The following is a 15,676-nucleotide window of genomic DNA, read 5'->3' as shown; positions in this document are numbered from 1 at the left end:
GAGGAGCAGGAAACCTTCATCTCTCCCTCGGACAGACACTCAGAGACCACCAGGACAGTGGACACAGGAGCTGAAAGATGCATAGAGGACTTTAGATATTGCAGCAGTATCTTGATTCTTTTTTAGTTTCTAAAGGCTCAAAATACAGATACATGTAGAGTATGTGATACATAATGTAGATTATCATTCCAATGTGAGATTTATATCTATCCATTTGACTAAATTTCTCCGTATGAAAAAAGTAATTTACCTTGAATTGACAAATGTAGAGTCTTTTTCGATGTCAGCGCTCCGTTTGAATCAAAGATTGAAAGGTTATATTCACTACTGTCTGTCCTGCTGAGTTTATTGATCCTAAATGTCCCATTACTGGGAGTAAAGACAGATCTGTCTTTTAGAGAATTAGTTATAATTTCATTTTGTTTCACGCGGAGTATTATTGTGGATTCGTTCCTCCATTCGTATTTAGGTATTTGAGAGGATTCGTCCATCAGCTGGAGGACCACAGTTCCTCCCAAAGGTCCATAACATTGAGCTCCATCCTGTCTGCCATCACAGTGAGTTTCCACTCCTGTTAAATAAAAAAATATAACAAGGAAACAATTGTGATCCTTCATTTTATACAGAATGAATGATGCTGAGAATTAGATGCAGCAAACACATTAAAATTGTAGGTTTGCTGCATCTCTGTGTCTCACAGACCACAGTGGACACACAGGTTTTCTTTTCTTGTGCAGCAAATGTAAAAACTTATTTGTATTGGAGTTGTTGTTGTTGGTTTTTTTTACTGCTGTGTTGCTACTTTTTACAAAGTAAAATATCTCATCACTTTTTCCACCACCGCCTGTGATGGGAAAAAAGTTGTGGTTCAGCGAACACCATTATTTCCCTAAAACAGAGTTTTGAGGTAAGTTGACCTCAGTCAGTAATTACAATCCTACATCTGTCAAACTTTGTTGAACCCACAGAACATTTTAATTGCTGCAACTCAAGAGAAGCTTAAAATCCTAAAACAAATTATGAGTTGGGTCATCCAGTGTTTTGAACAAATGTGTAAAAAATGAGGAACCTTTCAGAACAAGTGCTGCGGCCATAAAAACATGAGCTTTGAATATTTCACTCAGAGTGGGCAGGCGTTATGTAGCGGCAATGAAGTGTTGGATCAATACCATGTATGGTATTATAACTGGCATTACCTTTTTGTCTCGCGATGTTACACATTAAACAGTTAATAGAGCCTCCAGGCCATAGTTGGTAGTTTAGGTAAAGCGTCTCACTGATGTTTACAACTATGACAATAACCAAAAATACAGCCTTGGAGCAGAGACTTGCTCCACTTGCAGTATAGTCTGAGGCAAACACTGTCAAGTTTTTATAAGATTACAACTGCAACATTGAAAACATGGCTCTTGAGAAACAGCAACAGTGAAATATCTAGATACCAGTCGTAATTAAACAAACACAGAAACTGCATTAAATCTGAAAGAAAACATCCTTTTTTACTCACATTGATGTGAATTACAGGATTAATAGCCTGAGCAGGACTGATGGCGATAAAATGACCCTTGAAATGTTTTAAATAGACAGAAATCAGGAGAACGAACTCTACAGTTCACCATTCAAGTGCATTTCTACACACATCCTAAAGATGATGAAGATTCTGGTGTAATATCAAAGGTCCTCTGTGTGTTTCTCTGAGCTCCTGTGTCCTCTGTCCTGATGGACTCTGAGTGTCTGTCCCAGGGAGAGATGAAGGTTTCCTGCTCCTGAGGGAGGGGACAGTCCTCAGTACAGCTGGACTGTGGGTGGACGTGCACTGACAGATGCAGAGCTCCTCTCTAGAAATGTTGGGGCTGACAGTATCACTCTGAAACAACATGTCTCAGGAAGTCTGGTCTGCACAGTCGAGAGTCATAGCAGTAGTGTCTCCAAAGAACAAAGGACATCTGCCTGTGGTGAGTGAAAATATGACACAAACATGATCCTTTTAACAAAATGATGATGATAACTGTACATCTAATAAAAACATCTGACATTTTAAACAGCTACCATTACATTTAAAGATTCTACCTTTAATGACTGCTGAGCATTATTTTGGCTTTAAATGAAATGTTTGCACTTATGTTAGTAGGTGTGAGGTTGGCACTCATGACTAGACACTGAATGAAAAAAAAATCCTTCCTGTGGCCAAATAAAAATATTAAAAGCTTCAAGTTTTATGCCTCCAGCAACCAGTCAAGTTGTAGTTTATGTAAAAGACCTCTAATACAGTTCAGAGTTTTTCAATTATTCATTCTTTTTCATGTCTTTTATTTTGTAGACGTTTTGAGATTTATATCAATGCATTTCCTGTTACACTTTTATTCTGAAGGACTTAAACCGGAAGCAGTTTAGAAAGAAGTGTTAGAACGGGGAGAAGACAAAAAGATGGGAAAAAAAAGTGTTAAAAATAGGAAAAAGTTGACGGTTTTTTTTTCAAATTTTTTTGTAAATGAGAGTTTAAACTGCTGTTTAACTTAAATGCACCGCCATGATTCAGTCGGTGGTTAAATTTAGCATGGTAGCAAGAAGGGTATGGTCAGGATGCTAAACATTGTTTAGTAATGTTTGTCTTTATTTTCTTCAGATCTCTTACGGTGTGTTCACGACCAGTTTTCACTGCGTTTTATAGATTCAAGTCCCATTCAATAAAGTTTTGTGAACCATCAGTAAAAGACACCAGACCATCATTCATCGGGGATGCTACAGTTTATGAGGCCATTTCTGCACAGACTTATATGTTTTATGACTATTGGTCGATACAGCTGATTCTGATAGTTCACATGGTTGAAGCTGTGACAGCAGACAATGCACGCCTTTTCTTCTGGACCTGATCAATAACAGGTGACATCTGTGACTCAAGTGTTGGATATATGCTGTTAAATACAAGTGGTCTGACCACTATACTGACCTGGTCATCAAACACTGAACGGAAAGAGACATAGAAGCTGTGTTTGGACTGTTTTAGAAATGTCTGCTGTCAGTCTCCTTCACTCAGTCCATCAAACACGAAGGCCAACTTGTAGGTTGAAAGGGGAAGTAAAACGTCTCTTTGTTTTCTCCTCTCACTGTAAAAAGAAGTAAACATGACATCACTCTTCTTTGTGAGAACGTTCACACGCTCCTCTGAGGCTGATTGCTGATAAGACACTTTGCAGGCTGCTCAAAGCACAATACACAGGTTTAGTTTAGGGACAATTAGAGACTAAACTGCTGTGAAGAGACATGGAAGCTGTGTTTGGACTGTTGGTGATGCTACTAGGAGTCTCTCATGGTGAGCTGCTCAACTTCTTTCTTCTGGCACTTTATTAAAACTCATAGGATTAATATCAACATGTTTTGTAGATGTGGGATCAAATATAGTTAATAAAGTTAAGACAATATTTCCAGTGATGTGTACAGCAGCTCAAATACTGTAAAGAACATTGTTGGGTTTAAGATCAGTACAGTCAATAACCGTTTTATATAACAGCAGTGCTGAATAATATTCATCACTATATCGTGTTGTTCAAATGGAGAATACTTTAGTTGCTGGTTGATCTACGGAGGGATTTAAAATAAGTGCATCATTTTTTGAATGAAAACATCTTTTGTAATAATATAGCCTATTTCTGTTTGAATTTGTTGCACAAGACCAAGCTCTTGTCTCCTGTTACTTGTTTCACAGTAAACCTACAACATCTTCTTGGTAAATTTTCTAATAAACAGATTGTATTATCATGGCACTTTATATCCAGATTATTAATTTTTTTCAAGCATTTTAAATTTGAGCTCTTTAACTGGCCCTTTAAATCTCCCTTTAAAATGATCTCAATGGTATAAAGAGTAAAGGAGATTGGTTTCTCACTGTTGCTGTTTCTCAAGTGCCATGTTTTCAATGTTGCAGTTGTAATCTTATAAAAACTTGACAGTGTTTGCCTCAGACTATACTGCAAGTGGAGCAAGTCTCTGCTCCAAGGCTGTATTTTTGGTTATTGTCATAGTTGTAAACATCAGTGAGACACTTTACCTAAACTACCAACTGTGGCCTGGAGGCTCTATTAACTGTTTAATGTGTAACATCCTGAGACAAAATGGTAATGCCAGTTATAATACCATATATGGTATTGATCCAACACTTCATTGCCGCTACATAACGCCTGCCCACTCTGAGTGAAATATTCAAAGCTCATGTTTTTATGGCCGCAGCGCTTGTTCTGAAAGGTTCCTCATTTTTTACACATTTGTTCAAAACACTGGATGACCCAACTCATAATTTGTTTTAGGATTTTAAGCTTCTCTTGAGTTGCAGCAATTAAAATGTTCTGTGGGTTCAACAAAGTTTGACAGATGTAGGATTGTAATTACTGACTGAGGTCAACTTACCTCAAAACTCTGTTTTAGGGAAATAATGGTGTTCGCTGAACCACAACTTTTTTCCCATCACAGGCGGTGGTGGAAAAAGTGATGAGATATTTTACTTTGTAAAAAGTAGCAACACAGCAGTAAAAAAACAACAACAACTCCGATACAAATAAGTTTTTACATTTGCTGCACAAGAAAAGAAAACCTGTGTGTCCACTGTGGTCTGTGAGACACAGAGATGCAGCAAACCTACAATATTAATATGTTTGCTGCATCTAATTCTCATCATCATTCATTCTGTATAAAATGAAGGATCACAATTGTTTCCTTGTTTTATTTTTTTATTTTACAGGAGTGGAAACTCACTGTGATGGCAGACAGGATGGATCTCAATGTTATGGACCTTTGGGAGGAACTGTGGTCCTCCAGCTGATGGACGAAGCCTCTCAAATACCTAAATACGAATGGAGGAAAGAATCCACAATAATACTCCACGGGAAACAAAATGAAATTATAACTAATTCTCTAAAAGACAGATCTGTCTTTACTCCCAGTAATGGGACATTTAGGATCAATAAACTCAGCAGGACAGACAGTAGTGAATATACACTTTCAATCTTTGATTCAAACGGAACGCTGACATCGAAAAAGACTCTACATTTGTCTATTCAAGGTAAATTACTTTTTTCATACAGAGAAATTTTGTCACATGGATAGATATAAATCTCACATTGTATTGATAATCTACATTATGTATCACATACATACTCTACATACCGTTATTTGGGGGTCATTATTTTTTTGTTTGCATTGCCTCACACGATGAACACTACATCTATTTCTAGATGATGTCATAAACACGGCTAAACACGACAGTGACACCAAGTGGAATTAAAATATATTCCACAGCCTCAAACATGTCTTTTTCAAAGCCTGCAGTGAAGAGAAAGGTTGGTGATGAGCACAGACAATCCCAGGGAAAGTGGGAGATGCAATATTTCTTTGTTGAGCACAGGGGCACCCCGACGTGTCTTATTTGCACAGAGAAAGTTGCGGTGCACAAGGAATACAATTTGAAACGTCATTACACAACTAGACATGCTGAGGAGTATGCAAAATACCAGGGAGATGAGAGAGCCAACCGGGTTGCAAATCTTAAAACATGTCTACTGAGGCAACAAGATTTCTTCAAGAAAGCAACCAAAGAGAATAATGCAGCAGTCGAAGCTCGCTACGTGGTTAGTGAGATGATTGCTAAGGCGGGAAAGCCGTTCACAGAAGGTGAATTCGTCAAAAAGTGCATATTACAGGCTGCAGGTATAGTCTGTCTGGAAAAGAAAGGTCAGTTTAGCAACATCAGCCTTCCTGCCAACACCGTAGCAGAGCGCATTTCTGACCTGTCAAGTAACATTTATGATCAACTGTGTGAGAAAGCCATCAAAGTGAGTGTATACTCAGTCGCTCTTGATGAGACCACAGACATCAGAGACACTGCCCAGCTCGCAATGTATGTCCGTGGTATCGATGACAATTTTGAAGTGATAGAGGAGTTGCTCACAGTAATCCCAATGCATGGCCAGACCACTGCTCAGGAGATATTTCACCAGCTGTGTGATGCCATTGAGAATGCCGGTTTGCCATGGAAGAGGTTTGTTGGAATAACAAGCGATGGAGCGCCATCAATGACAGGGAGGAAAAATGGACTGGTGGCACTTGTTCAAAAAAAACTGGAAGAGGAGGGTGTGAAGGAGGCCATTGCTCTGCACTGCATTATCCATCAGCAGGCCCTTTGCAGCAAATGCCTGAAGTTTGACAATGTGATGTCTGTCGTTGTGAAATGCATCAACCAAATCAGATCCAGGGGCTTAAAGCACCGAAGGTTCTGTGCTCTACTTCACCGAGGTACGTTGGCTCAGCAGGGAAACGCCTTGAAGAGATTTTTTGAGTTGAGAGCAGAAGTGAAAGCCTTCATGGAGAAGGATGGGGTGGCTGTTCCTGTGCTAAGTGATCCCAAATGGCTCATGGACTTAGCTTTTCTTGTTGATATCACACGTGAGCTTAATGTACTGAACAAGAGTTTACAAGGCCAGGGGCAACTCGTCAGTGCTGCCTATGACAACGTGAGAGCATTCTCCACAAAACTTGTGTTATGGAAAGCCCAGCTCTCTCAGACAAACCTTTGCCATTTCCCAGCATGCAAGGCACTCGTGGATGCAGGCACACCATTCAGTGGTGAGAAGTATGTTGATGCCATTTTGAAGCGACAGGAGGAATTTGATTACAGATTTGCAGACTTCAAGACGCACAGAGCCACATTTCACATTTTTGCGGACCCCTTCTCCTTTGATGTGCAAGATGCCCCTCCTGTGCTTCAAATGGAGCTCATTGACCTGCAGTGCAACTCTGACCTCAAAGCCAAGTTCAGGGAGGTGAGTGGAAAAGCAGACAAGCTTGGGCAATTTTTGAGAGAATTGACCCCCAGCTTCCCTGAGCTTTCCCGAGTGTTCAAGCGGACCATGTACCTTTTTGGGAGCACATACTTGTGCGAAAAGCTCTTCTCCACCAAGAACTTCAATAAGTCCAAGTACAGGTCCAGACTTACTGATGATCATCTTCAAGCCATACTGAGGGTCTCAACTGCTTCCTCCCTCAAGACAAATGGGGCTCAGCTATGCGAGAGGAAGCGCTGCCAGGTCTCCAGCAGCAAGGAGTAGGCAAGAGAAGCCATGTTCAGAAGAACAGTTCATGTTCTTCAATGTTCCATTCATGTTCAGGACAATTCATGTTCAGAAGAACCCATTGAGGTTAATGAACTGTTAATAAAGACGTTTAAATCTGAATACAGCAGACATAGAAGACTGAAGAAACCACACATAGTTGCTGACTAGAGAAATCTAATTATTATTATTTTATTTATTACTGATTTATTTACTTATTAATTCTTAATTTGTTTATTTATTTTTTCATGTTATTTTGTGTTAAAAAAACTTAAAATAAAGACATTTGAGAAGATTGGAATTTTTTTTAACAAAGCTTTTCTTGTGGAATACCCGATGCGGCCCAGCCTCACCCAGACTCTGCCTCCAGCGGCCCCCAAGTAAATTAAGTTTGAGACCCATGCTCTACATGTATCTGTATTTTGAGCCTTTAGAAACTGTAAAAAAGGATCAAGGTACTGCTGCAATATCAAAACTCTTCTGTGTGTCTTTCAGCTCCTGTGTCCTCTGTCCTAGTGGTCTCTGAGTGTCTGTCCCAGGGAGAGATGAAGGTTTCCTGAACACCCTGTGTATTCAATCAACAACAGTCACTTCAGGTAAGGAGACTGACATAGTTTCACTTACACCCTCCAAATAATGACGTTCGCTGAACCACAACTTTTTTCCCATCACAGGCGGTGGTGGAAAAAGTGATGAGATATTTTACTTTGTAAAAAGTAGCAACACAGCAGTAAAAAAACAACAACAACTCCTCCGATACAAATAAGTTTTTACATTTGCTGCACAAGAAAAGAAAACCTGTGTGTCCACTGTGGTCTGTGAGACACAGAGATGCAGCAAACCTACAATATTAATGTGTTTGCTGCATCTAATTCTCATCATCATTCATTCTGTATAAAATGAAGGATCACAATTGTTTCTTTTTGTTTTTCAAATTTTACAGGAGTGGAAACTCACTGTGATGGCAGACAGGATGGAGCTCAATGTTATGGACCTTTGGGAGGAACTGTGGTCCTCCAGCTGATGGACAGAGCCTCTCAAATACATAAATACGAATTGAAGAAAGAATCCACAATAATACTCCACGGGAAACAAAATGAAATTATAACTAATTCTCTAAAAGACAGATCTGTCTTTACTCCCAGTAATGGGACATTTAGGATCAATAAACTCAGCAGGACAGACAGTAGTGAATATACACTTTCAATCTTTGATTCAAACGGAACGCTGACATCGAAAAAGACTCTACATTTGTCTATTCAAGGTAAATTACTTTTTTCATTTTGAGAAATTAGTCATATGGATAGATATAAATCTCAGATTGTATTGATAATCTACATTATGTATCACATACTCTACATGTATCTGTATTTTGAGCCTTTAGAAACTGTAAAAAAGGATCAAGATACTGCTGCAATATCAAAAGTCCTCTGTGTGTCTTTCAGCTCCTGTGTCCTCTGTCCTGGTGGTATCTGAGTGTCTGTCCCAGGGAGAGATGAAGGTTTCCTGCTCCTCTGAGGGAGGGGACAGTCCTCAGTACAGCTGGACTCTGGGTGGACGTGCACTGACAGACACTGAGCTCTACTCTGAAAATAAAGAGGAAAACAGTATCACTCTGAAACAACATGTCTCAGGACGTGTTGCTTGTAAAGTCTGGAATCACGTCAGTAGTGTCTCCAAAGAAGAGGATATAATGAACTGTGGTGAGTGAGAAATAATGTGATCATTATGACACTGATGATTATAATTACTCTGTTCATCTGTTGTATATTGTGTTTGTTTGTTCATAGGATTCATTTACATTAACTGCATCTCCAATGGGACAAACATAAAACAGTGGGTGTTTGCAGCCAATAACACCCTGTGTATTCAATCAACAACAGTCACTTCAGGTAAGGAGACTGACATAGTTTCACTTACACCCTCCAAATAATGACGTTCGCTGAACCACAACTTTTTTTTCCCATCACAGGCGGTGGTGGAAAAAGTGATGAGATATTTTACTTTGTAAAAATTAGCAACACAGCAGTAAAAAAAAACCAACAACAACTCCGATACAAATAAGTTTTTACATTTGCTGCACAAGAAAAGAAAACCTGTGTGTCCACTGTGGTCTGTGAGACACAGAGATGCAGCAAACCTACAATATTAATGTGTTTGCTGCATCTAATTCTCATCATCATTCATTCTGTAAAATGAAGGATCACAATTGTTTCTTTTTGTTTTTCAAATTTTACAGGAGTGGAAACTCACTGTGATGGCAGACAGGATGGATCTCAATGTTATGGACCTTTGGGAGGAACTGTGGTCCTCCAGCTGATGGACGAAGCCTCTCAAATACATAGATACGAATTGAAGAAAGAATCCACAGTAATACTCCGCGGGAAACAAAATGAAATTATAACTAATTCTCTGAAAGACAGATCTGTCTTTACTCCCAGTAATGGGACATTTAGGATCAATAAACTCAGCAGGACAGACAGTAGTGAATATACACTTTTAATCTTTGATTCAAACGGAACGCTGACATCGAAAAAGACTCTACATTTGTCTATTCAAGGTAAATTACTTTTTTCATACGGAGAAATTTAGTCATATGGATAGATATAAATCTCAGATTGTATTGATAATCTACATTATGTATCACATACTCTACATGTATCTGTATTTTGAGCCTTTAGAAACTGTAAAAAAGGATCAAGATACTGCTGCAATATCAAAAGTCCTCTGTGTGTCTTTCAGCTCCTGTGTCCTCTGTCCTGATGGACTCTGAGTGTCTGTCCCAGGGAGAGATGAAGGTTTCCTGCTCCTCTGAGGGAGGGGACAGTCCTCAGTACAGCTGGACTCTGGGTGGACGTGCACTGACAGACGCTGAGCTCTACTCTGAAAATAAAGAGGAAAACAGTATCACTCTGAAACAACATGTCTCAGGACGTGTTGCTTGTAAAGTCTGGAATCACGTCAGTAGTGTCTCCAAAGAAGAGGATATAATGAACTGTGGTGAGTGAGAAATAATGTGATCATTATGACACTGATGATTATAATTACTCTGTTCATCTGTTGTATATTGTGTTTGTTTGTTCTTAGGATTCATTTACATTAACTGCATCTCCAATGGGACAAACATAACACAGTGGGTGTTTGCAGCCAATAACACCCTGTGTATTCAATCAACAACAGTCACTTCAGGTAAGGAGACTGACATAGTTTCACTTACACCCTCCAAATAATGACGTTCGCTGAACCACAACTTTTTTCCCATCACAGGCGGTGGTGGAAAAAGTGATGAGATATTTTACTTTGTAAAAAGTAGCAACACAGCAGTTAAAAACAACAACAACAACAACAACTCCGATACAAATAAGTTTTTACATTTGCTGCACAAGAAAAGAAAACCTGTGTGTCCACTGTGGTCTGTGAGACACAGAGATGCAGCAAACCTACAATATTAATGTGTTTGCTGCATCTAATTCTCATCATCATTCATTCTGTAAAATGAAGGATCACAATTGTTTCTTTTTGTTTTTCAAATTTTACAGGAGTGGAAACTCACTGTGATGGCAGACAGTATGCAGCTCAATGTTATGGACCTTTGGGAGGAACTTTGGTCCTCCAGCTGATGGACGAAGCCTCTCAAATACATAGATACGAATTGAAGAAAGAATCCACAATAATACTCCGCGGGAGACAAAATGAAATTATAACTAATTCTAATTCTCTGAAAGACAGATCTGTCTTTACTCCCAGTAATGGGACATTTAGGATCAATAAACTCAGCAGGACAGACAGTAGTGAATATACACTTTCAATCTTTGATTCAAACGGAACGCTGACATCGAAAAAGACTCTACATTTGTCTATTCAAGGTAAATTACTTTTTTCATACAGAGACAATTAGTCATAATGATAGATATAAATCTCACATTGTAATGATAATCTACATTATGTATCACATACTCTACATGTATCTGTATTTTGAGCCTTTAGAAACTGTAAAAAAGGATCAAGATACTGCTGCAATATCAAAAGTCCTCTGTGTGTCTTTCAGCTCCTGTGTCCTCTGTCCTGGTGGCCTCTGAGTGTCTGTCCCAGGGAGAGATGAAGGTTTCCTGCTCCTCTGAGGGAGGGGACAGTCCTCAGTACAGCTGGACTCTGGGTGGACGTGCACTGACAGACGCTGAGCTCTACTCTGAAAATAAAGAGGAAAACAGTATCACTCTGAAACAACATGTCTCAGGACGTGTTGCTTGTAAAGTCTGGAATCACGTCAGTAGTGTCTCCAAAGAAGAGGATATAATGAACTGTGGTGAGTGAGAAATAATGTGATCATTATGACATTGATGTTTATAATTACTCTGTTCACCTGTTGTATATTGTGTGTTTGTTTTTTCGTAGGATTCATTTACATTAACTGCATCTCCAATGGGACAAACATAAAACAGTGGGTGTTTGCAGCCAATAACAACCTGTGTATTCAATCAACAACAGTCACTGTGGTTAAGAAGACTGACATAGTTTCACTTACACCCTCCATTAATATCACATCCTTCAATGAAACTGTGACTCCCGGCAGTGATGGTCCATGGTACCTTTGTAAGTGAAAACTTACTCTGCTGCAGTGAATTCATTGATGTCATTTTCTCCTTTGCTCCTCTGCCTTTTTTCATAACACATGTAGAGTTTGCTGACTTCAATATCTATGTTTGTATTGTCTTTTATTTGAGCTACAGATGCTTTACCAATAATGGCAGGTGTACTCTCTGTACTGGTTATCGTCTTAGTTGTCGGCGTGGCAGTCACCTGTGCTCACAAAAAAAGAAAAACAACAAACCTAAAGGTACAAAACAGAACTTCCTTTTACCTTCCTCACTACATTCACAGTTTACTAATTATTTTGTTCATTTTATAGATTGAATAAATAGTTTAACATTTTGAGTAATTGCATTTTTTTGCTTTCTTGCTCAGCGTTAAGGCCTCTACACACCGGGGGCGTGACAAATAAATTAATATTTTCCAATAAAACTATTCAAACCGGCAGCGATGCAAATTTTCAACAACTTTTGAAAAAATGGTTTGAACAGAAACATGTCACCTCTTTCTTCAGAACAATAATGGATTCAACATCATCTAGTGATGCCGATCTTGTTTTGCTCCTCACTCCACGAAAGAAGAGGAGATTTTGTTACTTTAGCCAAACCTGCTGTGACACTGTTTCTTGTGACACTGCCCACTGCCAACTCTACTACATCCAAAAGTAAACCATTTCTGATAGCTATAGTGGTGGGCAATGCTTCTCAATGCATTGTCCTTGAGATTGTTGTACTTGTATGTCCCTCTGTCATAGCCTATAATACTCTGTGGCTCGAAACAATCAACATTATTGTTGGGAGTTTTGATGTGATGTTCGTTGTATTTCCGCACAATGGGATTGGTTGGTGACCTTACTAGAGGTGTGAAAGGTCAGGAAAAACAACTTCCTTCCAAAAGAAAAATGTTGATTTTTAGGCGTAAATATTCATGTTCTGTGTGAAAGTACTCAGGACAAGAATATTTAGAAAAATAGTGTGTAAACCCTTAAAACAAGAATTGTAAAAACACTCTCAAGTCACTAGGAGATGGTTAGATTTAACACAAAAACTGGAAACAGGGCAAATCTGTTAGCTTGGATCTGTCCAAAGTTAAGAATGAATTTCAATTTGTTTCTAGTTCAGTAATTAACACATTTAAAGGGTAGATTTTGTGTAACATTTGAGTCAGGCTCTGTGTTAAAGCTAACTGACTGTTAATGCTGCAGAGAGTGACAGCAATATTTTTGTTGGCAAGACAGAGACTTAGTTTATTCTCCAAAATGTCAAACTAGTTCTTCAAAGTCATTGTATGTAATTAGAAGGCTCTACTTTGTTTGTGTCACTTACTTCTACCTGCTAATCTGCAGAGGGAGAAGACGACCAGGAAGTGACCTACGCTGATGTCAGGATGGTGCAGCGGCAGCAGAGGCAGGTGGAGCAAAGGGGGAAGGTGGAGGTGGAGTACGGCCAAGTCAAGTTTTCAGAGCGACCTCGGCAGACTCAACCAGCAGGAGAGGACTGTTTGTACGCCAACGTCCGTTAAGGCAGGTGATTTCAGGTGTCCACAGATCAGGAGGAACACACACCTGAAGGCAGAGAGAGGGAGGAGATGTCAAGATGCCTGAAGGTCTTTCACCTTCATTTTGTAGAAGTTGTCATTAGAGAAAGAAAAGCCATTAAAGCTCATATATATCAGGGTTTTCTTCACTTTTCTGGGAAGCAAAGCATCTAGTCTTCATGACCTTTAACAACGACATCCTGCTTAATCGCTGGAACTTTTAGTGGAATATTTAACAATTCCTTAATTGTTTTTGAATTATTTGACACTGGTTTTAATTGTATATATATGATATATCAGCTTCTTGTAATTTATAAGCATATTTACTTTAATTTCATTGTTGAAATACTGAGAGCTTGCAATAAATGATACATTTTAAGAATAACTTTCTTTCCAATTTATTCACCTTCATTAATCTAATGATTGGCAGACATGACTCTGAAAGCATGTCTGTGTTTACACATCATGTAAAATGTTACTTTTAATTTGAAGTAAGGTGACATAAGTGACATTTAATTCAATGTATTTTTTAAAAAGATATTGATGGATTTGTTGAGGATCATAGTATGTAAATATAAATCCTGGCACAGTGTGTATTGGGAAAGTTATTTCAATTATAAATGGTTTGGTGCAGAGTGTGTGGGAGAATTAATGTCATAAATGGCAACGCCCGTTTGGCTGTCTGGACCAAAGATATAGAAGCAAAATGTCTCGTCTGTTGCAAAGTTCACAGTGTGCACAAATTTGTTTCCATGAAGCAAACACTTCTGCTTTTTTCTCAGGCGTGAGCACTTATTCTGACTAGTGGTTTATCAGTGGCATGATGTTACCTTTTTTAGGATAATGGTACTAGAAGAAACAGTTCAACACATTTAGATCAGTTAATGGTAAAATACTTTTTTCTTCTACTGAAAGAAGTGAAAGGGACAAATGTGGTGTTCTTGAGGAATTCAGTAAATTTAGGAACGTAGTTCGAGAAGGGAAGACATTTAACAGCTTGTTCAATTCTGAGAAAGGTTTGTCTTTCAACACCATCAAATCATGCTTTCTATATTTAGTCCAATGCACTTCCTTTGTCTTTTTGTTTTCCAGTTGACAATGTTCCTGTGAAAACAGAATATTTGACATCGATGTTTTTTAACTAACAATTTATAATTTTTCAACAACTTTAATCAGAGAATTTTAGTTTTATCATGTCGTCACTTTCAAGTCTGGAGGAATAGAGATATTCCTACTAATTATTTGGGGTAAATAGAAAGTCAGTTGAACAAACAGCTGCTGCCGTAGATATTTATGATCTACAATTAACCAACAAAATGTTATGAGGTGGTGTTTACCAGGACCAAAATGCAGGCTCACAGACTCGGGTTTTAGTTCCAAAATACAGTCTTTAGTCCAATAAACAAAAACAAACAAACAAACGGTACCTACAACGTCAATTTGCTCCCCAGTCGGGAGGGCAACTCAACCGACAGATCCGGGGAGACGCAGCCGGCAGACATCGGACAGAACCGCTGACAGGTCCGTTGGAAAAACAGAGTCTACATCCTCCGAGTCAGGAGGGCAACTCAACCGACTGGTGACTCCGACAGGGAGCTCTGCAGGTGGGACAGGAGCCGGAGGAACGCGGACAGGACGGGTGAAGGACGGGTGACTGGCGGTCCTTGCGGTGCACAACTCGCAGTAACTCGCCGTCGTCTAGCTGTTGCTAGTAGTAGTGGTAATGCAGGGGCAGGGTACATATAGTCCGGGAGGTGATCAGGGAAATCCAGCACACCTGCAGGTGGTGATCCGGGGTGAGTGGCAACAGCTGCTGGGACCGCTGAGGGGCGTGGCCATAGGAGGTGAGGAGAGGAGGACACAGAACACAAGCAGACAGAAGACTGAGGGGACAACGGAGGAGAGGTGATCGGGGGGTAAAACGGAAGAAAGCAGGAATCCTGACACAAAAAGGTTCAAGATTTTTTTTATTTTTTTTGTTGTAATTGTTGTGAAGCACTTTGTGACTTTGTCTTAGAAAGGTGCTGTGTTAAAAAAAAAAAAAAAAAAGATTAGAAAAGCTTGGAGTGAAACTGAACTACTCACAAATCAATGCCTTTGGATCAATACATAATCTATGACTATTTGTAGTCGCTGTACATGTGCAGTTGATTGGGGCATAAATAATGAAACACAATCAATGATAGGATGTAAGTACATACGTTTTCACAAGATACCAGTAGCTCTTACATGCAAGTCAAGACGCAAACGTCTTACTGTTAGAACACGTGACAAATAAAACTTTGAGTCTTGAATGTGCAGAGAATATGACCTCCTCAGCAGTTATCTGCCTGAAAGAGTGATTTCATCGTACAAAACAGAACAATACTATGTTTCACAGTAAATTAGTCAGTCAGACTACATGCACAAAAAGGTTTTAACATTTTCTCTCATCTCCACCCACTCATGAA

The 15,676-nt window shown here is 39.2% G+C and overlaps 1 protein-coding gene across 1 annotated transcript; it reads left to right on the top strand.

Annotated features, from left to right (window-relative positions):
• Positions 1-2,505: 2,505 nt before the first annotated feature.
• Positions 2,506-13,751, top strand: LOC138615117 (uncharacterized). Its single transcript, XM_069688739.1, has 12 exons — positions 2,506-3,313; positions 8,044-8,364; positions 8,546-8,803; positions 8,891-8,992; positions 9,340-9,660; positions 9,843-10,100; positions 10,188-10,289; positions 10,640-10,966; positions 11,149-11,406; positions 11,496-11,693; positions 11,825-11,937; positions 13,036-13,751. Exons 1-12 carry the CDS (start codon positions 3,265-3,267, stop codon positions 13,057-13,059), a joined length of 2,331 nt encoding a protein of 776 aa, XP_069544840.1. The 5' UTR covers positions 2,506-3,264; the 3' UTR covers positions 13,060-13,751.
• Positions 13,752-15,676: the final 1,925 nt, after the last annotated feature.

The sequence above is a fragment of the Brachyistius frenatus genome, unplaced genomic scaffold (genome assembly GCF_029030835.1).
Source record: "Brachyistius frenatus isolate BFR_SWC_R1_liver_20210118 unplaced genomic scaffold, ASM2903083v1 Contig_700, whole genome shotgun sequence".
In the NCBI taxonomy this organism is placed as follows: domain Eukaryota; kingdom Metazoa; phylum Chordata; class Actinopteri; family Embiotocidae; genus Brachyistius; species Brachyistius frenatus.
Note: the sequence above shows the minus strand (reverse complement) of the source record. Positions and strands in the feature narration are given on the sequence as shown.